Here is a 27,146-nt window from a genome sequence, read left to right as displayed (position 1 = left end):
TCGCTGTTGAATAGTAGAAGAGACTCACTGAGGCAAGGCTCTCGGGAGCTTGCATAAACGTCACATCCTTTGGATTTTCCCGGCAAAAGCGACCAGCTCCCTTCACATGAAAATCAGTCTACAGGCTTTAATAGGCAACCTAGGAAGTCTGGGAGGGGCTAATTTTTTAAGTTGCGTCACAAGCCGTTCACACATTGGGAAAAAAAGGCGAATATTACATGAAAAATGTTACATATTGCACCTTTAAAGGTGAAGTTTGTCATTTCTGCACCACTAGTGTAACACTTCCCCCGTATTCCATTGTAGTCAACAAGTAGTCCCACCACAAACTCGTGCAATATTTCATGCAATATTAAGCCTCCGTGTTAAGTCCTGTACCCATTGGACCTTAGAGCGATTTAATTGGCTGAAATAAGTTGTTTTTGGGTATTCTTTTTGTGCCTGATTGGAAACTTTACAATTTTACTTGGACACTTTTGTACTCTTAATCATGAAAGTACATTAGTTCATGTTGTGTAAGCTCTATATGACATATCACATGATATAACCGAAGCAACAAATGGTACAAATAAACATTTCACTTTGTTGTTGTTTTTTAGTTAGCATGCTAACAGATTAGCCTGCTAAGCTAACATTCCATTTCAGTTAGAATGCTAACAGATTAGCCTGCTAAGCTAACATTCCATCATGCATTCCCAACAGTTAGCAGGCTAATCAGTTATCCTTCTAAGCTAACACATTTAGCAGAAGTACTTATCTAATTATATACTGTAAAAACTTAGAATTCCATGCTATATGGTGAATGCACATTTGCACAAAAAGAAGTTTGAAGGAGAACTGACTTCATACTTCATACCACTTAAAATTACATTGACACCAGCTGATTAAAAGCAATGTCTCAGAAAATTGAAGTTAGTTCTGAGAAAAGCTCTAGCATAATTTGTTTACAGATGTCACTTGCTTTGATATTTTGAATTTAATGCAACCTTCAGACATTTTTTAAATCTGCATGAAATCAAAATTGATCCTATTTATTTTCTTAATGCATGTTACTGAATGATTCATCCATGTATATTTGTTTATATATATATATACTGGCGGCTAAAAGTTTGGAATAATGTACAGATTTTGCTCTTATGGAAAGAAATTGGTACTTTTATTCACCAAAGTGGCATTCAACTGATCACAATGTATAGTCAGGACATTAATAATGTGAAAAATTACTATTACAGTTTGAAAGAAATGTTCAGAACTTCTTAAACTACTTCAAAGAGTTCTCATCAAAAAATCCTTCACGTGCAGCAATGACAGCTTTGCAGATCCTTGGCATTCTAGCTGTCAGTTTGTCCAGATACTCAGGTGACATTTCACCCCACGCTTCCTGTAGCACTTGCCATAGATGTGGCTGTCTTGTCGGGCACTTCTCACACACCTTACAGTCTAACTGCTCCCACAAAAGTTCAATGGGGTTAAGATCCATAACACTCTTTTCCAATTATCTGTTGTTCAATGTCTGTGTTTCTTTGCCCACTCTAACCTTTTCTTTTTGTTTTTCTGTTTCAAAAGTGGCTTTTTCTTTGCAATTCTTCCCATAAGGCCTGCACCCCTGAGTCTTCTCTTTACTGTTGTACATGAAACTGGTGTTGAGCGGGTAGAATTCAATGAAGCTGTCAGCTGAGGACATGTGAGGCGTCTATTTCTCAAACTAGAGACTCTGATGTACTTATCCTCTTGTTTAGTTGTACATCTGGCCTTCCACATCTCTTTCTGTCCTTGTTAGAGCCAGTTGTCCTTTGTCTTTGAAGACTGTAGTGTACACCTTGGTATGAAATCTTTTTTGTCAATTTCAAGCATTGTATAACCTTCATTCCTCAAAACAATGATTGACTGATGAGTTTCTAGAAAAAGCTGTTTCTTTTTTGCCATTTTTGACCTAATATTGACCTTAAGACATGCCAGTCTATTGCATACTGTGGCAACTCAAAAACAAACACAAAGACAATGTTAAGCTTCATTTAACAAACCAAATAGCTTTCAACTGCATTTGATTTAATAGCAAGTGATTTTCTAGTACCAAATGATCAATTTAGCATGATTACTCAAGGATAAGGTGTTGGAGTGATGGCTGCTGGAAATGGGGCCTGTCTAGATTTGATCAAAAATGACTTTTTTCAAATAGTGATGGTGCTGTTTTTTTACATCAGTAATGTCCTGAATATACTTTGTGATCAGTTGAATGAAAGTGAATTAAGTGAATTGGTGAATTAAAGTACCAATTTCCTTCCGAAACAGCAAAATCTGTACATTATTCCAAACTTTTGGCCATCAGTATATATATATATATATATATATATATATATATATATATATATATATATATATATATATCACACACACACACATATACAGTATGTATATATATATATATAAAAATAAATTTTTATATCAAAATGTAATTACTTGCTCTTCCGCTGTTATGACTGACTCTTCTCTGGTAAGCCAGTAGTCAAAAGTATTTAGTCAGTTTTAACCCCATCCCTTCAAGAGCATGTCATGTACACAAACCTGACATTGGTCAAAGCAGCAATCACAGATATGATGAGGAGGTATATTTTCAGTTGTTTCCCTCCCCAAACTACCTTGGTACTGGGCCAGCTGGTGTGAATTTTTACAATTTGAATAAGGAGAAAACCAGTGATTTTGTGGTTGTGTTTGAGGCATTTCACGCATGAATGTTTTCAGAGTTGTTGACATCTGAATTAAACATCAGAAAGTGGCTGGAGTTTATCCAGCATATTTTTATCATGTATTTTTTTTTTTTTTTAATTTACAGTTTTATTGGTTGATTCTCAAACATAACACAGAACAAAGCAATATATAAATGCACAGAGTCAACCATTATCCCCCTTAACCCCTTAAATTCCCTATCCCCCTCCCAATCACCAACCCCACCCCCACCTCAACCGCCAACAAACATTCCTGTGGTCCAAGCCTATGTATACACATATAAGCACGAAGAGAAAATATCTAAACAAAATGGGGGTTCTCATCACCCAATATACATAGTCTGGGGCAGAATGAAATTTGATTATCTAAAACCTCACAGATAAAATTCTGGACTCTTAACCAGAATTCTTGAATATTAGCACAGAACCACAGAGCATGGGCCATGTCTCCATCCTCCAACTGACATCACCAGCAGGTATGTGTGTCTTTTAAACCAAGCCTAAACAATCTAGAGGGAGTCAAGTAGAAACAATTCAAAATCTTAAACTGAATAAGGCAAGCCCTTGCATTCCTAGACATAGTTTTAACATTTTTTTAAATTATTTCCCACCCCCCATCCTCCAGTACCAAGTTCAAATCTCTTTCCCAAAACCTCTTAAGAGATGTTAAGGCCCCATCACCAAGACTCTGAATCAATGAGGAATAATATACTGATGCTTCATGCCCCTTTCCAAAGGCTGTGAGCACCATACAGAGGGTGTCTGCAGCTTTAGGGGACTGTGTACTACCACCAAAAATAGTACAAAGTAAATAAGCACAACTGTAAATATCTGAAAAATTAAGACCTAGAAATCCCAAATTGCAGTGTTATATTTTCAAATGATCTCAAAGCTCCATTTTCATAAAGGTCACCAAGTGTAGCAACACCCCTCTCAATCCATTCTTTCCAGCAAAAGGGGGATTTGTTAATACACAATTTGGGGTTCAGCCATATGCTTGAGGAAACATTTAGGTAAATATCAAAATTGAACAAACAGGAAACCTTTGTCCATACTGACTGAAAGTGTAAATAAATGGGATTTTTACTTCTTCAGGAAGTTTGATAGAAAGACTTTGCAATGGCGAGATTGAGGCAAGGACCGCTTGTTCAATGTAGTACCAGGGAGGGGCTCTCTCAGGTGGAAGAGACCAATGGGCCAAGTGTCTAAGATTAAAAGCATAGTAATAAAACAAAATGTTGGGGAAGCCTAAACCTCCTTTGTCAAACTGGTTTATGTAACTTACTGAAATGTAACCGAGGTCATTTACCATTCTAAATAAAGGACTTAGATATTCTATCAAATTGTTTAAAAATAAGAAAGAGGAACTTCTAAGGGGAGAGACTGTAGTAGATAATTGAATTTTGGGATACAATTAATTTTTATAACATTGACCTTCCCAGCCATAGATAGATGTAGTGAAGCCCACCTATCCACATCACACGAGAACCTTTTCATTGTTGGGTCAATATTAACTGACTAAATCTCTCAAATTTGCTGGAAATAAAATGCCTAAATACTTAATGCCTTGCTTGGAAGGCGCCAGGCTGGAAAGCCGTGGAAGGGCAATGTGATGTCAGAGCAAGAGCTTCCAATTTAGACCAATTCACCCTGTATCCTGAAAAGGAATTAATAATTTTATGGAGGCTCCTCGATCTACTAGGGTCAGAGACAAATAATAATATATCATCTGTGTAGAGTAGAAGTTTATGCATCACACCTCATGCTACAATACCAGGAAAATCATCATCTTTTCTTATTGCGGCTGCTAATGGTTCCAGGGCAATAAAGACCAATAAAGGGGTGAGTGGACAGCCTTGCCGGGTTCCCCTAATAAGAAATTAATCCATTAGTTTTCACTGCTTATGAAGTAACTTAATCCACCCAATAAAAGTGTTCCCAAACCCGTAAATTTCCAAAATCTTAAAAAGATAGTCTCATTCCACCCTATCAAATGCCTTCTTGGTGTCAAGTGAGATGGCAGCAATCGGGGTCTGATAATTCGCTACTGACCACATAATATTTATAAAATGTCTAATATTATCAGAAGAACTATGACCATGAAGAAACCCCACTTGATCTATATGTATAATAGATGTAATTACTCTACTTAATCGATTAGCCAGAAGTTTAGACAATATTTTTACATCTAACTGGATCAGGGAAATTGGATGATAACTTTTACATTCATTTTGGTCCTTATCTCTTTACACAATGAGACTGATCGGCTTGCGTCATGGTTGGCAGTAGTTCACCTTTCTTTTCTTTCTTTTTTTTTTTATGTTTTTTTGTTGTTGTTGATTTTTTCCCCTTTTATCCCCAATTTGGAATGCCCAATTCGAAATGCGCTATAAGTCCTCGTGGTGGCATGGTGACTCGCCTCGATCTGGGTGGCGGAGGACGAATCTCAGTTGCCTCCGCATCTGAGATAGTCAATCCACGCATCTTATCACGTGGTTTGTTGAGCGCGTTATCGCAGAGACATAGCGCGTGTGGAGGCTTCATGCTATTCTCTGTGGCATCCACGCACAACTCACCATGCGCCCCACTGAGAGCGAGAACCATATTATAGTGACCACGAGGAGGTTACCCCAAGTGACTCTACCCTCTCTAGCAACCGGGCTAATTTAGTTGCTTAGGAGACCTGGCTGGAGTCACTGGATTCGAACTTGTGACTCCAGGTGTGGTAGTCAGCGTTTACTCGCTGAGATACCCAGGCCCCAGTTCACCTTTCTTTAATGACTCTGTGTAAACTTCCAACATAAGTGGAGCCAGTTCTGTGAAAAATTCTGATCTCATACAAAAGTGTACATTGCAGTCTTCAAAGACAAAAGACAACTGGCTCTAACAAGAACAGAAAGAAATGTGGAAGGCCAGATGTACAACTAAACAAGAGGATAAGCGAACCCGCTCAACACCAGTTTCATGTACACAGCAAAGAGAAGACTCAGGGGTGCAGGCCTTTTGAGAAGAATTGCAAAGAAAAAGGCACTTTTGAAACAGAAAACAAAAAGAAAAGGTTAGAGTGGGCAAAGAAACAGACATTGGACAACAGATAACTGGAAAAGAGTGCTATGGATCTTAACCCCATTGATCCTTTGTGGGATCAGCTAGACTGTAAGGTGCGTGAGAAGTGCCCGACAAGACAGCTACATCTATGGCAAGTGCTACAGGAAGTGTGGGGTGAAATGTCACCTGAGTATCTGGACAAACTGACAGCTAGAATGCCAAGGATCTGCAAAGCTGTCATTGCTGCACGTGGAGGATTTTTTGATGAGAACTCTTTGAAGTAGTTTAAGAAGTTCAAATTGTAATAGTAATTTTTCACGTTATTAATGTTCTTACTATACACTGTGATCAGTTGAATGCCACTTTGGTGAATAAAAGTACCAATTTCTTTCCATAAGAGCAAAATCTGTACATTATTCCAAACTTTTGGCCGCCAGTGTATACACAGACGAGTCGATGAGAGTTCAGTCTGTATTCGCAGAGACACGCAGCCAACTCTCTCTGCTGTCTCTCTCTGCTGTCTGATGTGTCTGTCGGCCTTTTCAGGTGTCCCTGCACCATCACTATAACAAGACACAGGTGTTAGAAATAATGACACCCCAGGTGATGATCCTTACCGCTCTCCCTCTCTCGCAGACAGATAGACAACCACGCCCCATCCCCTCACCTACCCTCTTAGGCTGCATCAGTAAAATGCTTGATGTGTAGTCTGTATTGTTGACTGCAGGCAAAATTACCCACTAACACCATTGATTTAATGAAGGCCATAGCTTGTTGTGGGCATGTAAAAGTCTTACGACCACCCTTGGCATCAATTCTCAGCTTAGCAGGAAAAAGCAGTGTGAAACCCACCTTCTGTTGTTGAAGTAATATTTTACACTCTCTGAGTCGATCTAGCAAAGTCTGGAAAAACCATGATGTTGTGGTCCTCCCAGCACAACTTGGCTTTATTCCTTGCCGCTCGTAGAACAAAGTCTCTGTCAGCCGACGGCAAGAATCTTGCCAGGATATATTGGGGTCTGTCACCCGCGGTGGAAAGCTGACCGAAAACTCTGTGAGCGCACTCAATTTCAAGCCGGCGGTCCGCTTTGTCGATCAAATTCGGAATAAGCCCATCCAAAAACTTCACCATATTTTGACCTTCCTTTCCCTCGGGGATTCCAATGAAACGAACATTATTACGCCTGCTCCGATTTTCCATATTGTCTAGTTTTTCCCACACGCGTTCCACATCAGCCTTGGTTGCAGGCGGGTTAGCCTGTAGCTCTCTTTCGGCCGACTCCAGAAACCCATTTTTCAACATCGTCCATTCTTGTGATCAGGGTGGAAATTTTCGCCTCCATAGACTTCTATCGATCGCTCAACGTATTTCTGTGAGGCCCTCTAAGTCAGTCGAGATCGTCAGCACTGCTTAAATGTTCGAGATCTCCAGACCTGCTTCACGAAGCTCGCTGCCACCATCGACTGGATCTCCGCCACTTTGATCCTGCGAGGAGTCCAGTGCGTGAGAACTTAAGTGCATTTTAATGTCCCCACAGGCCGACGATTTCGAATTTTCTGGCATCCTGCCCTCCCAGCACAGTTTAACAAACAAATCTATTACAGTTCTCGCTGGTTAATATTGCTTAAAAGGATAGTTGTAGCAAAGTTTAAGCGGAGCTCACTTTTAAGCGACCAACCTTCGCATAGCGTCATGTGACTCCCCGTTTATTCGTATTTTTTAATGCAGGCATTTTTCTGAGGTATGTGCATTGCGAGTAAGTGTTCTTTATTTTTTATATTTAGTATATTGTGATTCAAAACATTGATATATTTTGATCTTTTACTTGCTTGTTTCTCATTCATTTGCATTGGACTTGCACAACAGCACCAGCCTCCTTGTTAGCAAAGACCACGATGTACTGTGTGCATTTGTGGACTGGTTATGTATTAATGATTTCAGTTTTATTATTATTTGGTGCTTAAGTCAGTGGAAAAAGCAGGGCTATTTTAAGATTGGTTCTCAGTTTCCTCGTTAACCGGCTCTGGCATGTTGTTGGGTATGAGTGTGTGCATGCTTCAATGTAAACTAAAGCCCGTTGGCTATTTTTTTCTAAATGGGAAGATTCATTCGACATAACTTACAGGATGATAGAGCTGCATGATTCTGGATAAATTGAGAATCATGATTTTTTGGCTTAGAATAAAGATCATGATTCTTTTATGATTTTGAAGAAAAAAATGCTTATGTGATTTACAAAACTTAGACATAAGGGTACAAAACAAAGTAACATGTAATGTACTAGAGGTTCTGACAAAATGTTCTCTGCTTCAATCTTTGCAAAAATGCAGTAAAGTTGTAAATCAAATATATAAATTTAAAATGTCAAAGGTCCACAAGAGGGTGCAACGAATACATTACAAACTAAACAGCACCTTGTTATTATTGCAAGATAAATAAATAAATAAAAAATAATAATTCTGTTAAAAAAGTGCATAAAAAATAAATGAAACAATTTAGCCTCTTTCTCACATGCTAAGTAAAAATCAAAACGAGTGGAAAAACGCTTCATTAACAGTTTTATGTCAACTTAGTTTTGCACTGGTAGGCAAATATGCAATAAAACACTGTTATTTTACTAATTAAAAAAAAAATGTATATTAACATTTTAAATTAAAACAATGTGGCCTTCAGTGTCTCTTGTAAAAATTGCTTCAAGCTTTTAAAGGAATTATTCAAGAGTCAGTAATTAAATAGAGAACAGAGTAAACAGTGCTTTAAGTTTTTCAGCAACAGTAATTAAACATTTTAAAAATTATAATATAAAAACATTAAAAAAGTTTTTTAATTCAAAATTAAACTACTTTAATATTTGACACTGTGTGATTATAAAATATACATTAATACCGATTTGATGCAGTAAGAATGCCTAAATGCCTATAACAGACAGCATGCAGCTTATATACACTACCGGTCAAAAGTTTTGAAACACTTACTCATTCTGTATTATAATTTTAATTCACATTTTAGAATAATAGTAAAGTCATCAAAACTATGGAATAACATAAATGGAACTATGGGAATTATGTTGTGACTAAACAAAATCCAAAATAAATCAAAACTGTGTTATATTTTAGCATCTTCAAAGTAGTCACCCTTTGCCTAGAATTTGCAGACATGTACTCTTGACATTTTCTCAACCAACTTCTTGAGGTATCACCCTGGGATGCTTTTTAAACAGTATTGAAGAAGTTCCCATCTATGTTGGGCACTTATTGGCTGCTTTTCTTTATTATTTGGTCCAAGTCATCAATTAAAAAAATAAATAAAAATTTCAATAAAATTATAGTTTTATAATGAAATAAATTAATATGGTGGCACAATTATATTTTTGTCTACAAAACTAATTTCAAACATTTATGTTATGTTGTTAATTATGTTACATAATTTGTGTTTGCTTTAATATCTCATCAAGACAGCACAGATTTAATCCTGTCTGTTTACACTCGTAATTCATTAACAGCTGTGTTTACATTAATATCGCCTAAAGAGGGGCATTTTGATTAAGAACAATGTGGAGTCTCGTCCAGAACAGTCCAGGAGTGCTGCATTCATCACGAGACACAAGCACATATGCAGACACAGGCATGTGAGCTTTGGAAAGCAGCCGGCTGTAATCAAACTCAAGCTCACGGGTAGCGAATTTAGTCAGATCTGGGTAATGGTGGTATTTTTTTTGCATCGGTCAGTGGCTATTAAAATATTGAATTGAGCACAGATTCTGTCACACTCCTAGCTAATCTTGGCTGCACCCTGCAGTTTGTAAACCGCTATGCTGGACTTTGGCTGTTGCATTTTAGTTTATTCAGCGTCTCGTGCAGGAGCGCTGTGTTTTGTAGATTTCATTTAAAGTTTAAAAGATCAACATTTATATACAAGTCTTGAAGTGAATTTCTCATTTAAATTTGATCACGGGAACATTAATATACATAGCAGAATCGTTGTCATTTAGAAATGAGATCGAGTGGGTGTCTGAATTGAGATCTTTTAACGATTAATTGTGCAGCTCTACAGGATGAATTTTATTAACTTGCGCTGGTTACGTAGCATCGTCTTGGTCTGTTAGCAAAGTGTTAGAGCTTTCTCTAGTCAGTTCAGAGTGTCAGTGAGCATCTGGTGCTAACAAAAGCACGTCAGCTGATGGGGTGTTGTTGTGAGTGTGCAGTGAGCCAGCTGCAGGCCAGTGTGTGCCGTGTGTCGTAGCGGTCAACTGAAAGGCAGTGGACTCTGACTTCTGCTCCTTGCCCTGTTAGCAAGTGTAAAGGCAGGCCTGTAAACATTCACTGTAAACAATAGATGGATAACCTCACTTATTTTTTGCCTAGCAGCTAATTTATTTATGTTCTGCAGTTGGACCTGCTATAGTTAAGGATTCTTTTCATGTGCAAAATATAGCAGCACTTTTTGGGGATTATAATAAGCCTTTGTTATGCTTATTTAATGTGTAATATAGGCCTATGCTAGCATATAATTTCTATCAGTGCACTTTTTAAAAGCGTATTTGAAAGCAGTCATTATTTTTGCCATTCTGTTTTGTACCAGTAGTTGCACTTATATTTAACTAGCTATATTTCTTTAAATGTGGTTGTTTTTAGTTAAGTTGTTGTCTTTTATGTCTTTTTCTTGGCCCATCACTTTAGATGTCTGTTTTTTTAAACCCATATTTCATGTGGTGCATCTAAAGTAAGCTGCTACAGGAATTTCTGGATTGTTCAGTTGTTCAAAAATGGAGATTAAGCCCCTCAACAGTTAGAGCAAAGCCTTTTTCTTTCCTTTGTTATGGTAACACAGTTAACATGTTTCATGTGATAAAGAATAGACATTGAGTCAGTTTCTTTGTTTTTCTTAAGTGTTATGTTTTACAAGGAAATATTAGGATGGATGTCTTTTTAATATGGCTACAACAGTGATAAAAAGCCTTCTGAACAAAACGATGTGCTGTTAACCATATCAGTCATGGATAAAATCATTGTCAAGACTTAAAGTAGGATATAACATTTGCCAGAAAGCCTTTAAATGCCTTTGGAGCTGAAAGAAGCTTAACCTATATTTGAATGTGCATATGAATCAAACATGGGGATGTTGAGGGCCATCCATGTGCTATGGTGAAGCATCAGCTGCCGCTGTTCGGTCGATCATTCGGCCCCTTGTTGTTCGCCCACCCCATTCTTTTTGTTCCTCTTTTCAATGTGTGGGGTGGGTCATCACTGCTACATCAGCTGTTGGTGGACAATCAGCTTTGTTCTCACTGATACAGCCATTAAACTCAGCAAAATTACTTACTTAGGTCAATGAGAGAGGCATAGAAAAGGAAAGGATTTTAATTTTATGTGTATCTGCTTCAATCGTTCAAGAACATGCAGTACATGTGTAGGGTAAAGAATGGGTGAACCAGTCGCTGGTTTATGCTTGTAAATTTGCTAATGTTTCTGTATTTTTCTTACCTAAATTCACAGCACAAGTATTTATAATAATATTTTAATAAATTTTTTGCTGTATTCATTTTTTCATTTGAGCATTCTTTAAGAATTTGATGAATTTGATTCAACCTTCCCCTCTCCTTTTCTGTAGTCCCCACATGCTTCAAAATGTCCGCCATTGTGCCTGTACCAAAGCAATCCAAAATCACTTGCTTAAAAGACTGGCGTCTGTTGCTCTTGACCCCCATCATCAGCAAATGTTTTGAGAGGCTAATCAGAGATTACATCTGCTCTGTGCTGCCTGCCTTACTGGACCCATTGCAGTTTGCTTACCGCAACAACCGCTCCACTGATGATGCCATTGCATCAACACTACACACTGCTCTCTCCCACCTGGAAAAAAGGAACACTTATGTGAGAATGCTGTTTGTAGACTACAGCTCAGCATTCAACACCATAGTGCCCTCCAAGCTTTATGTGAAACTCCGGGCACTGGGCTTAAATAGCTCACTGTGCAGCTGGATCCTGGACTTCCTGTCAAGCAGACGCCAGGTGGTTAGAATGGGCAGCAACATCTCCTCATCGCTGATCCTCAACACTGGAGCCCTGCAGGGCTGTGTTCTCAGCCCACTCCTGTATTCCCTGTACACACATGACTGTGTGGCAACACATAGCTCCAATGCCATCATTAAGTTTGCTGATGATACAACGGTGGTAGGTCTGATCACTGACAATGATGAAACAGCCTACAGAGAGGAGGTGCACACTGCTACCATCAGGCAGGTGGTATCGCAGCATCAGGACCCGCACCAGCTGACTCCATGACAGCTTCTTCCCCCAAGCAATCAGACTTTTGAACTCTTGATCTCTCACGATCAACATACATCAGCACTGCACTATTATCTCACACCGGACTGTCATAAATTATATTCTCTCTTAACAACACACTGGCAACTGACTATCAACCGACAGCCTGAATGTCAATACAGTACAATACAACCTACTGTATATTTTATATATACTTTATATACTATTTTTATTATATGTGTATTCTATATTGTGTGTATTGTATACTGTACATTGTATATTATTATTGTGTTGTGTAGTTATTTGTATATTAGATTTGTAAATTGTGTTGTGTAAATCTGATTATTGTAAATTGGTATATGTCTCATCACTGTCATGACGCTATGTTGCTCGGAACTGCACCCAACACTTTCACCCACTGTTGCACTGTGCATATGGTTGTGTGACAATAAAAGTGATTTGATTTGACTTTGATTTGAAAGTGACTCCATTGAATCTGGTTTGTGCTTTCAAGGTTTTATTCATTTTATGACTCTCAATACCTTTACCTGTAAGTTTTGTAAGTTTTTTTTTATTATTATTTTTTTTTTTATCATTTTATGTTTGCTAAAGCAAATGACAGAAAAAAAAAAAAAAAAAAACACAACCAAAAAAATTCCATAGACTTGCATTGAAGGAGAAACCCGAGCCATATCTACAGACCAGGGCTGCGTTTTCCGATTACAATGGATTTTAGTCCTTGAGAGCATTCTCTGTGTGCAATGTACACAGTTATGTTGTTTTGTCATGCTGCTAACCTAATGTGTAGAAATGGCCTTTGTCATGATGTCTCGCGGTCCGGAAAAAAATAATCTACGAGAAGATACAGCAAAAACAAATAGAAAAACACTTAAGGGAGTGCAGGGACCATAAGAAGGACCTAAACAAAAGGGACAGTGGATGGAGCTACAATGTTTTGGACTCGGACACCGACCAGCCTGCTATCTAACAGGGACATTGAATTCAGCCTGTCACACTCGAGATTAAAAAACTTTAGCATAGATGTCGTCTCTGACAATCTTGTTGAGCAATGTAATAACGTTGGATTGCATTACTCCGTATATTTAAATATGTCCTCAAAAACAAGAGTAAAAGCTGTACACAAACACTGTTGTGATGTGTCATGTTTGTTTATGGGTAGGTTAAGTAGTCGCGTAACACATTACGTCACCGTTCGGTTCTGAATTCAGTGTAAAAGTGTGGCCAGTTTACGAAAGGCTCCAGATTACCCCTGCCGTGAACCAGCAGAGCACAGGCTCAGCACGCGAACCATTGCCATTTCGGTGGAAAAGGGCTATCTGATGCATTTTTCTTTTGCTGCTTTCCTCTGTCCCACCTCTCCCCCACGAATACGGAGTACAGTGTTGATTGGCCATTTACTCTTGACATATAACTAATACGATACTACTGTGGGCGGGACATTGAGTCAGACTACAAGCAGTAACCCTTCAGAGAGAGTGGCATCAGAGCAACGGGGCACATTTTTAAATTTATCAGCAATAAGATCAGACAAAATAACGATTCTGATAATTCGAAAAATTATGAATATCGGATCCGATTGTCAGCCAGGCTGATAATTGGTCGACCCCTACCATACTGTCACATACAGGAAAATGGCAATATAGATACTTAACAATCTAAAGGTATGAAACACTGTTAGTACAGATAAACAATATATAAAGTAAGGATATATAAATAGTAATTTTTGGTACAGAAAAGAATTTTTTGTACCATAAAGTTTATGGTACAGAAGTGCTGCAAATTATGAGATGTTCAAAAGAAGAACTGGTCAGAGGACAGTAGTTAATAGTCAGTGCATAACTGGTTATTTTTGTTTTATTATTATTATAATTATTATTTTAAATGGGGGGTTCAGCAGAGTTCAGCAGTTCGACTGCTTAGGGGAAAAAGCTGTTGTTGAGTCTACTGGTACAACAGCAATGGTTCATATAGTGCTTTCCAGATGGGAGAAGGGTAAACAGTCCATTACTGGGGTGGGAGGTGTCTCTGATGATACCTCTTGCTCTCCAAAGGCAGCACTCATGCTGGATGTCCTTGATGGACACCAGTGAGGGTAGTTGGACACCACTTAGGCTTACAATCCTTTTGGGAAATGCAGCCCAGAATTGCATAGAGATTTGTGATTGGGTTCTTTTGACTTCTGCCAGTAAGCAACAACCGAGAACACCCTAGCAATGCCCATGCATCCACCCACAACACCCTACCATAGTGGTGGCAAGTTTTGCATGGGCAAGCACCTTTGCAGGAGGTATTCAGATGTGGGAAATTAGATAGTGTCCTGTTTCTTGTTTTTCCACTTCTCAGACATGACATTAATGTTTCCCGTGAAAGTGTGGGAATTTCTCGCTCCTGAATCATAGCTTTTGCTAATTCCATAGGTGATGATGGGAAAAGGGTCTTTGTGAAGCCCACAGCGCTTAGCTTACTCATAAGTCTGACTCACCGTACAAACCCCCAAGAGAGAACCTGAGACCTCCTACAGCACTTGAACTTCTGAACATTGTTGTGTTATGATGAAACTGCTATTTCACTGCGATCATGTTGCATGGGATGAAGAGAGAGATAACATTATTGGCACAACTGATCTCAGAGCCGTGATTGCTGCAGGAATGTATTCTGAGGATGTTTTTTTTTTTTTTTTTTTTTTTTTTTAAAAACTAAACCTTTGTTCTGGTCTAAATAATAGTTGTGTGTTTCAGTGCCTTTGGGTATTGTCCATGTGAATAACGCGAGATCTGTTGACAGAGTTTTTTTCTGATGGGTTAACGTCCCTGCCCTGTTTCTGTGCACATGCAGTCATTGTCTCCATCATTTCTGGTTTTAAATGAATGGTTTCATGCATACAACATCAGGTCCAAGAATTGATTCATTTATTCCTCTGCATGTAAGTGAGGTGAAATGGCCCAATGCAAAGTTTAGTTTCAAGTAGAGTTGTCAGAATTTTGACTGATGATTAATTGTCACAAATAATTGTGATTAAGGATTAAATAAATTATGTTCAAGTCACTTAATTTGTTAAAGTGTCTAAACTTTGCACATGCCTTGAGATGTCACTTTTCTCACATTGAACATGGAATAACATTTATGATTTGCTCTTTGTAAGGAAATGCTTTATAATATATATATATATATATATATATATATATATATATATATATATATATATATATATATATATATTTCAAAATGACTTAATATTCAAATGTTTCAAATATTTCTCTTTATATGTGAATTAAGTCTTAATTCACTTTGCATTAAGTGATTTCCATTTCCGTTATTTTTTTTCTAACCAAACCAACCTGGAAATTATGCTAAAGTTATATAAAAACAATGATCATGTTTATCACAAATAATCAGAATTAGATCAAATAATCGTGACAGGCCTAGTAGTTAGTTCTGCTCGTGTTTCATAAATAAGGCTCTGAGATCAATCAGCTGAAAAGCAGCAAATGATTAAACATATATAAATTTATATATATATATATATGCATACACTGGCAGCCAAAAGTTTGGAATAATGTACAGATTTTGCTTTTATGAAAAGAAATCGGTACTTTTATTCACCAAAGTGGCATTCAACTGATCACAATGAATAATCAGGACATTAATAATGTGAAAATTTACTTTTACAATTTGAAAAAAAAATTCAGAACTTCTGAAACTACTTTAAAGAGTTCTCATCAAAAAATCCTCTACGTGCAGCAATGACAGCTTTGCAGATCCTTGGCATTCTAGCTGTCAGTTTGTCCAGATACTCGGGTGACATTTCACCCCACGCTTCCTGTAGCACTTGCCATAGATGAGGCTCTCTTGTCGGGCACTTCTCACAAACCTTACAGTCTAGCTGTTCCCACAAAAGCTCAATGGGGTTAAGATCCATAACACTCTTTTCCAATTATCTGTTGTTCAATGTCTGTGTTTCTTTGCCCACTCTAACCTTTTCTTTTTGTTTTTCTGTTTCAAAAGTGGCTTTTTCTTTTCAATTCTTCCCATAAGGCCTGCACCCCTGAGTCTTCTCTTTACTGTTGTGCATGAAACTGGTGTTGAGCGGGTAGAATTCAATGAAGCTGTCAGCTGAGGACATGTGAGGCGTCTATTTCTCAAACTAGAGACTCTGATGTACTTATCCTCTTGTTAAGTTGTACATCTGGCCTTCCACATCTCTTTCTGTCCTTGTTAGAGCCAGTTGTCCTTTGTCTTTGAAGACTGTAGTGTACACATTTGTATGAAATCTTCAGTTTTTTTTTTTTGGCAATTTCAAGCATTGTATAGCCTTCATTCCTCAAAACAATGATTGACTGACGAGTTTCTAGAGAAAGCTGTTTCTTTTTTGCCATTTTTGACCTGCCAGTTTATTGCATACTGTGGCAACTCAAAAACAAACACAAAGACAATGTTAAACTTCATTTAATGAATCAAATAACTTTAAACTGTGTTTGATATAATGGTAAGTGATTTTCTAGTACCAAATGATCAATTTAGCATGATTACTCAAGGATAAGGTGTTGGAGTGATGGCTGCTGGAAATGGGGCCTGTCTAGATTTGATCAAAAATGACTTTCTTTCAAATAGTGATGGTGCTGTTTTTTACATCAGGAATGTCCTGACTATACTTTGTGATCAGTTGAATGCCACTTTGGTGAATTTAAATACCAATTTCCTTCTGAAAAAGCAAAATCTGTACAACTGTAACATGAGAAAACAATGAGAAAAGTAAAAGTCAAACATCACAGTAATAAGAACTGGTGGTAAAATGTGCTGTAAAAAACTTTAATGAAAATAATGTAACTTTGCAAAGCAAACAAACAAACAAACATATTTGTATGTAAAATATATTTTAATATTTTAGTTTGTATTGATTTGGAGCTAAATATGACCAGCACATTTTCTTGACAGGTTTAGTGCAGATGTTTTTTTTTTTTGTTTTTTTTTCAGCCTTGTGCTTGGCCATTAAACTTATCTCATGGCTCTTGGGTATGTTTGTTTGTATAGTGTAAACTCACCTTCCTAGTATACAGTATATACTGCTGCATTTTCACAGCAATGCACACTGCATGACACTCATCGGTATCAGTGATGTTTTGTCCTGCAAATGCTGTTCAGTAATTAGAATTATTAAGAATTAATTTAAAATCCAATTATACATTTTTGTGGACTGATCCAGAATCGTTTGAGAAGCGAGATCATGAGACCTCCACCCCTGGAGTCCTGGTCCTGGGTTATCTTGCTGCGGTAAAAACTGCATTCTTTATATAAAATCAACCTCTTTGCTCTGTGATTCTCCCACCTCTTTCACTTGCCATGAAGAAAGACCTGTCATGCACTTGGCAGAGGTTACGGTGTTAGATTTCCTGCATCAAGTGCCTCCCTCAGCATTCTGCTGTAATTGAGAGACTACAGGTTCTTTTGTGACTCCAAAACACGGGGAAGAGGAGGAGGGACAACAGACAGAGAGGGAAAAAGAGAATTATATATATTTTTTTGCATTGTGTGATGTCATCTGAGATGGAACTGTTTACTTTTGTAGCATGGCTTTTTCTCTCCTTTCCTGACAAGCTGCTGAAAGAGCACAAGCACACTAAGAAGTTAAGTCAAATGGGCCACGGAGACAGAAGGGAGGAATTAAAAGAGGGTCAGGCATCTACCAATCACTGTGATCCCGTCACAGCACAAAAGGAGCTATGACAGATGTTGCCTGAATAATGTGAGGGGGGCGGGGCCTTGAGCTCTGTGCCAGGAGGGTGTCTGTCATAGCCGGTTGGACCACAAGAGAGGCAGGAGCAGCTTTTTTGATTCTCCTGGAGCTTACGGCTTTGTTTTCCCAGATTTAAGGATTTGTATTGGGATATGCCACAGGATTCCTCTTTGTGGATAAGTGGATGGGAATGCTCAGGAAAATCTAAACATACAAGCACTTTTGCAATGGAAATGTATATAATGGTGTTATAAGAAACTAAGGAAAGCAACAATGACAAGTTGTGACAATGGGGAGAAAAGGAAACTAGTAGGATTGTCATCATGGAAAAGGATGTTTAAGAAGAAGAAGGGATTGCATTGAATTAATGAAGAGTTAACAAAAGTTTATTCAAAAGCATTTTTTATTTGGCAAGTAATTTTATATGATGTAATGTATATTTGTGGTCTTATCCTTTTTTTGCAAATTGTATATTCACACAAAAAAATATATTTGCGTACATTGTTTTGCTCTTAAACTGCACTACTTTATTTATTTTTGTATCTTTTTATTGGAGTAACGTGTCTAATGCTAGCCCAGTAACTTGGAAAATTGCACATAAAGGCGTCTCAATTTTACTCTTTAAATTCCCCTCTTAAAATGCACTGCTTTATTTATTTTTGTGTGTTTTTATTGGGGTAAAGTGACTAATGCTAGCTTAGTAAAGTGTAAAAGTCACTTAAAGGCGTCTCAATCTTCCCCCTTTTAAGTTTATTTCACGTTTGTCAGAATTGTTGCACTGAAAACCTTTACCTCATTTTAATCATCATTTGTAAGTTATTGCCATAATGGGCAAACCTCTGAGTCGTCCAGACTGTCTACGGCAGAACCCTTCCTGTGTGAGCAAAGGAGACGATGAGGACCTCAACATTGATGACTGTTACGTTCCACAGAGGTCCATTTATGACACAGTGCGTCTGAATGAGCAAATCGACTCGGGATCCAAGGGTAGTCTGTCCTCCAGGCACTTCATCAGCACTTTGCCTTACAGCCATCACACCATGGACATCAGCAATCTCTGTGGAAATGGAATCTTGGCTTCTTCTAGCGCCTTTGAGCTCTGCAGCAGGGATACGGCACGTTTGGATGAGCGGTTAGTGTTTGACAGCTTGAAGCTTAATGGAGGTGTTATCCGTGGTGCAGACACCATGCTGTGTAAGCCACGGCCGGTGGGCGAGAAGAAGGAGCCACCTCCGCACCGCCGTTCCTGGCGGACTTTCGCCCCTACTAACCTCAACGAGTATGGCAGCTGCAGCGTAACACTGTGCAATGACGGAACCAGCCAGGCTGGTTTGGGTCAAGTTGGGAGAGGACGCAGTATGACCAACTCACTTACCTCGGAAGGGGACTCCGGCCTTTGCAGTCCCACTGTGGAACGAGAACAACGAAACCAGCGAGCCCAGAGAAGACCCGGGGGTGGCACGAGAAGCCTCTCTTCTACTGAGGGAGTGCATATATCAGGGGATCTGAAACCGGGGCTTTCCCTAAGCTCAGGCCAGGAAGAGTTCCCCTACTCACTCAGAAAAGACCTCTTACCTTCACCGCTGTATTACACAGAGGCATCGACACTTGGAAGCCAACACCGCAATGAAACATGCAATTCAAACCTCAGTGTAGCTCTGAATACTAATGGTGATTGTTCAGATATAAATGCCAAGACTTTGTTAGAGTCAAGTAGTAAAATGCAAAACTCGATGTACGAGTCAAGATCCAGAACATTATCGAGATATGACGAATTACCCACTGCCAAGATTCTTGAAGATACTTGTGCACAGGAGGAATGTGAGCTGCTCAGTGTTGTGGTGACGCAACCAAAGACTCTTTCACGTCACCAACAGAATCCAGAGCAACATGTAACGAAAGATGAAAAGTGTTACGAATACGAGCAAAGAGCTACGGACTCCAAAATGGCAGACTTGGAGGATTTCTTGTTGTTAGTAGAAAGGGAGGAAGGCTTTGCCAATGGAATAAAACACATGGATGATGAAGATATCGAGAGTTTATTAACATCCATAGCTGAATGTTCACAGATGGAACTCGTGGACTTGCCTTGCACCAAGGTAACCTGAAATAGCCTGATGAATGTTGATCGTTGGATTAGTGTTTTCTTTATCAGATTAGGACATAGCTCATTTGAGTTTGTTGTGATTGCTGGTCAGTGATATTGTGATCCAGACCAGCTGGCTATAACTGATAGTAGTAGCCTTTCACAACAAACCAGAGTGTAAGTAATGCCCATTTTAGTGGAAGTGCCTCACATTATAAGGCTGCTGGTCACTACATATTTATATACCCTGCTGAAAAGATCAGCATATGTTGTGTTTTAGATGCTGGTCTCCAGCATGTAACTCTTAAAGGGATAGTTCACCCAAAAATGAAAATTCTCTCATGATTTACTCATGATATCTTAGGTATGTCTTTATTCACCAGAACACATCTGAAGAAAAATACAAAAATATCTTGGCTCAGTAGGTCCTTAAAATGCAAGTGAATGGCGATTTCTCCTTTAAAGCTCCAAAAATCACAGACAGTCAGCAGCTGTTAAATTAAAGTCTTCAAAAGCGACATGATTGCTTTTGGTTTCGAAAAAGATCAATATTTAAGTACTTTTTTTTTTAACTCTAAATCATGCTTCTGGTAAGCAGCGGTATGCGCGTGTGACGTAATCACAGTGGCATTTGAAACGTGAGAACTGACACGTGTGTCACAGCTTGAAGAGCAGTGCTATTTACAAGTGAGAAGGAGGAATACTGTACAGATGCTTTGTTGATTTTGTTTTAGATCTGTATTGATCTGTTTCTTTACACACAATGGTGCCTTTTTGTGCTTATCCTGGATGTCTCAACTGAGCGGAGTGCATGAGATTACATCTGTATCATGGCAATGCGAAAAGGTCACACGAGAGACTGCTTGAACTCCACTCTTTCGTGAAGCTTACCGGAAGTGATGGATCATAGTTAAAAAGAACTTAAATATTTATCTTTTTTCAGACCAAAAGTGATTGTATTGCTTTTTTATCGCTGTAATAAGACATTCATTTACCTGCTGGAGTCATATCGATGACGTTTATGCTGACTGTCTGTGATTTTTGAGCTTCAAAGAGAAATCGCCATTCACTTGCATTTTAAGTATTTTTCTTGAAATGTGTTCTGGTGAAGAAAGAAATTCTTACACACCTGGTATATCATGAGGGTGAGTAAATAATGAGAGAATTTTCATTTTTGGGTGAACTATCCCTTTAACCAGCAAGACTTTCATGGTCAATCAGCTTCACCAGAGTGTCTGTGCAGGTCAACCAACTTCACCAGCCTGGTTTTGCAGGTGCACAACATGGCACTGCTGGTCCAACCGCTAGACCATCACCAAACTAGCCTAACTAGTAACTAGCCTAAACCAGCTCAGACTAGTATGGAAATGCTGGTCTTAACTGGTCTTTTCACCAGGGTAGGGACAAATGTGGCTTGTATTGATAAGAAGCTAAACAGCGTTGTCTGAAGGCTCAACAGTAACAGTAAAGGGCAAAGCAAAAGAATCAATGCAAAAGACACCAGTAATCTCACACGGGTCGTGTCTCAATCAGCTCCCTACCTTCCTATGTTGTGAATCAGTGTAACATGAACACAACTTCACTTGCGTTTGTCCTTTAACGACTTCAGAAAGCCTGATGACTTTTCCTGTAAGAGAATATAGTGAGGAACGATGCTCCCTGGTTTTTTCAGTGCATTCTAGGATTTTTTAGGGAGTAAACAGTGCACTGGAATGGTTTTGCAATTGGGATAGCCCTAGAATTGGCCGACTCTCTGATCAGTGCTCTGAATACTGAACTAGGAAGCTGATTGAGACGTACCCATGTTTCTCCTTTAGAGTTTTAAAAGAGTTCTAATAGATTACTTCTAATAGAAATTATCTAGGCTATGGTAGTTCTGTACTCTTACTGTATATAAACAAGTGTCTCTTTTGTGTCTATTTCTAATTCTTCTCAATTATTTTAGGAGAAACATCTGATACAATGTTGCTTAAATGAACCATAACAGTGAACAACCTTTGCACCTTGCGCCATGAAAGTTCGGCATCTGAGCAAATAAACTTTCCACTGTGCTTGAGTTTCACAACAACAACAAAAAAGAGGACTGAATCCTGAATTACCCAGTCAATGACTGTTCAAATTAAAATTGAATAGCTTCTAACTCAATCAATTTATTCAGTTGGTGTTTATTTTTCTTCTATATTTTTCACTAACTTCAGGTTTTCCAGAAGGAAGTCATTGAGTCACTGCAGAACCAGTTGCAGGAGCTGAACTCTCTCGGTCATGGGTTGATCCAGAATGCCGCCAAAGGCATCAGCACCAAGAACCTCGAGCAGGACCTAGAGGAGGTTAACACCAGATGGAACACCCTCAACAAAAAAGTGAGAATTACTCTTTAGCTGTTAAAAACCACACACATGGATTCATGTAGTAATATATGTATTTATGAATTATGTTTAATTTTGGTATGATTTGTTGTCCATTGCACTCTGGAATGCATATAATCTCTTGTTAGCAGTCATAATTTAACTGTATGGCAGTGCAGGTGAGTAACTAACCAAAACTAGTGATGTTACAAGCGTTATTACATTTTTCATTAGTGTGAGAGTACTTAAGTTGTTATCAAGCTACATGTATGTATTTCAATAAGTAGTGGTGTAGTGAGATGAAACGCTACATTGCTGTTTACTATATCATGTTATAAAAGCAGCCTTAAAACCTCAAATTTTTTAAAGACATTCTCCTAGATGAGAGTGTAAATGGTGTTTGCAAGGGTGATTAATTTCACCCAAAAAAAACATTTTTTCATTGATTTATTTGAGTCATCACCAAGTACTTTTTCCAGCAGTCTTGGCATGGTATTTTACCAGAGTGACATAAATATTAAAGGAATGGAATTTTCATTTTTGGGCGAACTAATCCTTTAAGTTAAATACTGTTGTTCTATTCATTAGTGTTTTTTTTTTTTTTTTTTAGTGTAAAGCATACTAGAATAAATAATATGTTCAAGTTTAAATGATGCTGTCACCCTAATTGTTTTGTTTACACTCTTCTGTGAAATCAACCAGTAGTTGCTTTAGATTAGCTTAACTAAAATAGTTTAACTGTTTTAAATTAGGAGTACTTTGCAGCTTAGCAAGCTATAGTTAGCTCCCCCAGCAGTGCTGTGAGATTGTGTGTGTGATGTTGTCAGGTTGCGGAGCGATCCACAAAGCTCCATGAAGCTCTGCTGCACTGTGGCAGATTCCATGATGCACTGGAGTCTCTTCTCAGCTGGCTCACTGACACCGAGGAGCTGGTGGCCAATCAGAAGCTTCCATCAGCAGAATTCAAAGTGGTCAAAGCACAGATACAAGAACAAAAGGTAAGTAGTCAGGACTGCTAGGACTTTTTACAATGAGAAACAATCCACTGATAGAAAATACACTACAAGTGAAAAGTTTGGACACAATTGAACTCAGTTGAATATGCTGTATATATATATATATATATATATATATATATAGAGAGAGAGAGAGAGAGAGAGAGAGAGAGAGAGAGAGAGAGAGAGAGAGAGAGGTTTATGCTCAAATGCATGAAATTAGTTTTGTAAGCAAATGTAAATTGTGCTTACATGTGAGTTTCTTTACAAAAGTAACATTTAAAATAAATAAATAAACAAAATGTAGCCATAAGTTAGATTGATTTTTGTGTAGCTGTTTAATTGAGTTTTTCTTTATATATGCTGATTTGTGTGTGTGTGTGTGTGATTTCATGATCTGTGTTTAGCTGCTGCAGAGACTGCTGGATGAGCGCAGAGCCACAGTGGAGCTAATTAAGACGGAGGGGCTGAAGGTGACGGAGTTAGCTGACACTGTCGATAAGGAGAAGATCGCTAGAGAGATTGAATGCTTGGGTCAGAGGTGGGATGCCCTGCTCAAGAAAGCTGAGAACAGGTAAAACTATAAACTCTCATCCATTATTAGATTCTGGACATGAAGTGGTCCTCCTTCTTCACAAGGCTGTGATGCCCCTAATGAAGTTCTTACAAAAGTTAGAGTACTAGTGTACATACTAGGTCAACAAAAGTCAGTGAAGAGCATGCTTGAAATGAAATATGAGACAGGTGATAATAAAGAAAAATCAATTATAAAAAAGAGTATTTTTGATTGGGTGTCACTTCCAATAAAGCTGTAATTTTGCCAAATAAAAGAAAAAGTGTGAAAATAAGTAATTGTGTGCATTTAGGATACACAAAATGTTAGCTATGAAATTAGCCTTAGCAAGACAAAGAAGTCAGACATTTTATTCCAAAAACGTTAAAAATATCGTTTCCACCACAGAATTCTATTAAACACAATTCAGAATTTATTAATTTATCAAAAAATGACATAAATGAACCGTACATACATACATTACACATTGTAAATAGAAAAACTAAGAAGAAAAGTTTTTGCGTGAGTGTGACATTTTTGAATCGAGATTTTACTTTAGAAGTACACAGTGCTAAAAGTGCCAGAAGTTGAAGAATCACCTCTCTTTATCATTTAAAAAAACAACAACTTCTTTTTGTAAAATGTTTTGCATGTCTTGTGCTGTCATTTCCTTAAAATAAATGCCACTTGGTTTGATATTAAGTCATGCCATTCATATCTTTTTAAATGTGCCTTAAGTATGGCCACTGTGTGTTGTTCAGACATACTGTATTTTGGTCATGTATAATCAAATCCAGTCATGTCCAGCAATAAAAATTAGACTCTCATGCAACATTCTGGGCAGACACAAGCAGTTGGAGAGTATTTTGGTGGTGGCGCAGCAATTCCACGAGACCCTTGAGCCTTTGACAGAGTGGCTGACCGCTACGGAAAAACGACTGGCCAACGCCGAGCCCATCGGCACCCAGACGTCCAAGTTACAAGAGCAGATTTCACAGCAGAAGGTACAGAACCGTCTATGGTGACCCACACAGCCCATGTGACCTTGTTTAGTATGTTTTCCTTTGTGTTTTACTTATTTCATCCATTTTTCATTTTACTACTATGACACTTTTCACGAATAACGCGCAAAATACGGCCTGAAACTCTTAAAAATGAAGTCAAAGGTGAAAAAAAGTGAAAGGAGGTGCTTAACTTTTAGAAAATGTTGATTGTCAACCTCAAGAGGTCAAACTAAATATTAAATGATCTGTTTTATTTCTACTCATTTTAAATGAGGTTACGAAAAATTATTTTGTTATTTTCTAGCAATAAACATTATATAAACATCACAATTAAATAGACAAAATTTATAACATTTAAAAACAAGTCAAGACTTCTGAGGTGGGACAGTCCAAAATCAACAGATATTTTATTTTTTGAAAACTACCTAATTTTCATGTTAAGTGAATCATAAAAAAAAGAAGAAAAAAAAAAAGAAAAGAAAATAAGAATGTGATTTGTGCCTCTAAATGTTGATCATCAACCTAAGGAGATAAACTAAATTATATACGAATTTGCAATTTTGGGGCATGTCTACAGCACAAACAGTTTAAAACAGTAATTTTGTTATTTTATAACATTAAATATTAAATAAACATCCAAATTAAATAGATAAAATGTATAACATTTAAAAAAAAAAAAAAGTTAAGGCTTCTGAGGTGGGACAGACCAAAATTACCACACATTTGATGTCTTGAAAACAACTGACTTTTCTTGTTGTCCAAAAAAAAAGAAAAAAAAAAAAGAAGATTTGTTGCTCTAATCCTTATAATAAATACTTAACAAATTATGCCGATTAACCTAAGGAGATCAAACTAAATATTATGGAGTTCACAATTTTGGGACATGTCTAAATATAGTTTAATAAAGTGATCTTGTTATTTTCTTGCAATTTTCTACCAATTGCTTTTTTATTTTTTTATTTATGACATTTAAAAACAGGATTTTTACAAAAAAGTACTTTTGAGGTGGGCCTGATCAAAATCACAAAAATACATTTAAAAACAAGATATTTGGGATTTTTGCCTCTAAAAGTTATAATAAAAAATTATAATAATACAAAAAAGTAGTGCGACACAAAAGTGCATCCTATTCATGGAAAGAGCCTTATGCATTTGTGTTGTAATCCCATATGTTTTTCATACACATTCATTTGTTCCATTCCTTTTTTTGTTATTATGGTTTTCTCCACCCTGGTTTTGTGTCATCCTGGTAATCAGGCCTTAGAGGAGGAGGTAATGGGCCGCAGTAAGATCTTGTATCAGGCCATGAGTCTGGGTCAGTCTCTCCGGGCCTTCGGCTGTGTGGATGACAAGGACCTGGTGCAGGCAAAGCTGGACAACACGCAGAGCGCCTATATCGAGCTGCAGGAGCGTTGCCGCAGGAAAGGCGAGCTGCTGCAGCAGGCGCTGGCTAACGCACAGCTCTTTGGCGAGAATGAGGTGGCGCTCATGACCTGGCTCAATGAAGTCCATGGCAAACTGAGTGAAGTCTCCATCCAAGACTACACAACGGCCGTGCTGGCAAAACAGCATGCTGAGCAGCTGGTACTTTAAAAGCTCCTCCTCTTTAGGCTATTTTACCATGTTTTGTTCATTTAATTTTGTCTGTCTTCAGTGCTGTGGTGTGATTTGTGTTGTCCTGTCAGAAGATGTTGTTGACTGATGTATGTCCTGTTGTCTAGGCTTTTCATGAAGACATTGAGTTGAGGAAACAGAATGTTGACCAGGCCATCCAAAATGGGTTAGAACTTCTGAAACAGACCACAGGTGAGGTGAAAAACATAGCTAACTAAATGATTTTCTAAAAAACAGTTTTCCAAACGTTTTGGTTGTTGATATTATGCACAACATTTTTGAAAATAATTTTTAATAAAGAAATTTGTTCCTAATATTAAGCAATCTTTACATAACATTCACCAAAGTTTCTGGAATGTTCCCTCTGGTAGAAAGTTCTCAGTGTGCTGAAACCGAATGAATGCGTCTGTATCATGTCTGTGTTCACTTGCATGCAGGCGATGAGGTTGTTGTCATCCAAGGCAAACTCGATGGAATAAAGACCAGGTATTCAGAGATCAACACAATGAGCAGCAGTGTTTTAAAGACTCTGGACAAAGCCCTGTCTCTCGCCACCAAGCTGCAAAACACCCACGAGGAACTGAACTGCTGGCTGGAGAAGGTGGAGTCGGAGCTGGCCACGTTTGAAGTTCATGATCCAATTGGAGAGCAGCTCACTCACTTACAAGAGAGGCAAAAAGTAAGTCTAATAAATCACAAATGAGATCTGTTTAATGTCTCAGTTGTTTCTCCAAGACAGTAGATGGAGACTTC

General features: G+C 38.0%; 1 protein-coding gene across 1 annotated transcript in view; it reads left to right on the top strand.

Moving 5' to 3' along the window:
• Positions 1–27,146, top strand: part of LOC127413600 (dystonin-like) — a 276,523-nt gene that overhangs the window by 180,377 nt on the left and 69,000 nt on the right. The window contains exons 56-62 of the mRNA XM_051650862.1: positions 22,081–22,242; positions 23,055–23,225; positions 23,630–23,796; positions 24,620–24,779; positions 26,037–26,363; positions 26,501–26,585; positions 26,831–27,072. Of these exons, the coding sequence (XP_051506822.1) occupies positions 22,081–22,242; positions 23,055–23,225; positions 23,630–23,796; positions 24,620–24,779; positions 26,037–26,363; positions 26,501–26,585; positions 26,831–27,072 (1,314 nt within the window). The remainder of the gene's footprint in view (positions 1–22,080; positions 22,243–23,054; positions 23,226–23,629; positions 23,797–24,619; positions 24,780–26,036; positions 26,364–26,500; positions 26,586–26,830; positions 27,073–27,146) is intronic.

The sequence above is a fragment of the Myxocyprinus asiaticus genome, chromosome 23, assembly GCF_019703515.2.
Source record: "Myxocyprinus asiaticus isolate MX2 ecotype Aquarium Trade chromosome 23, UBuf_Myxa_2, whole genome shotgun sequence".
NCBI classification, from domain to species: domain Eukaryota; kingdom Metazoa; phylum Chordata; class Actinopteri; order Cypriniformes; family Catostomidae; genus Myxocyprinus; species Myxocyprinus asiaticus.
Note: the sequence above shows the minus strand (reverse complement) of the source record. Positions and strands in the feature narration are given on the sequence as shown.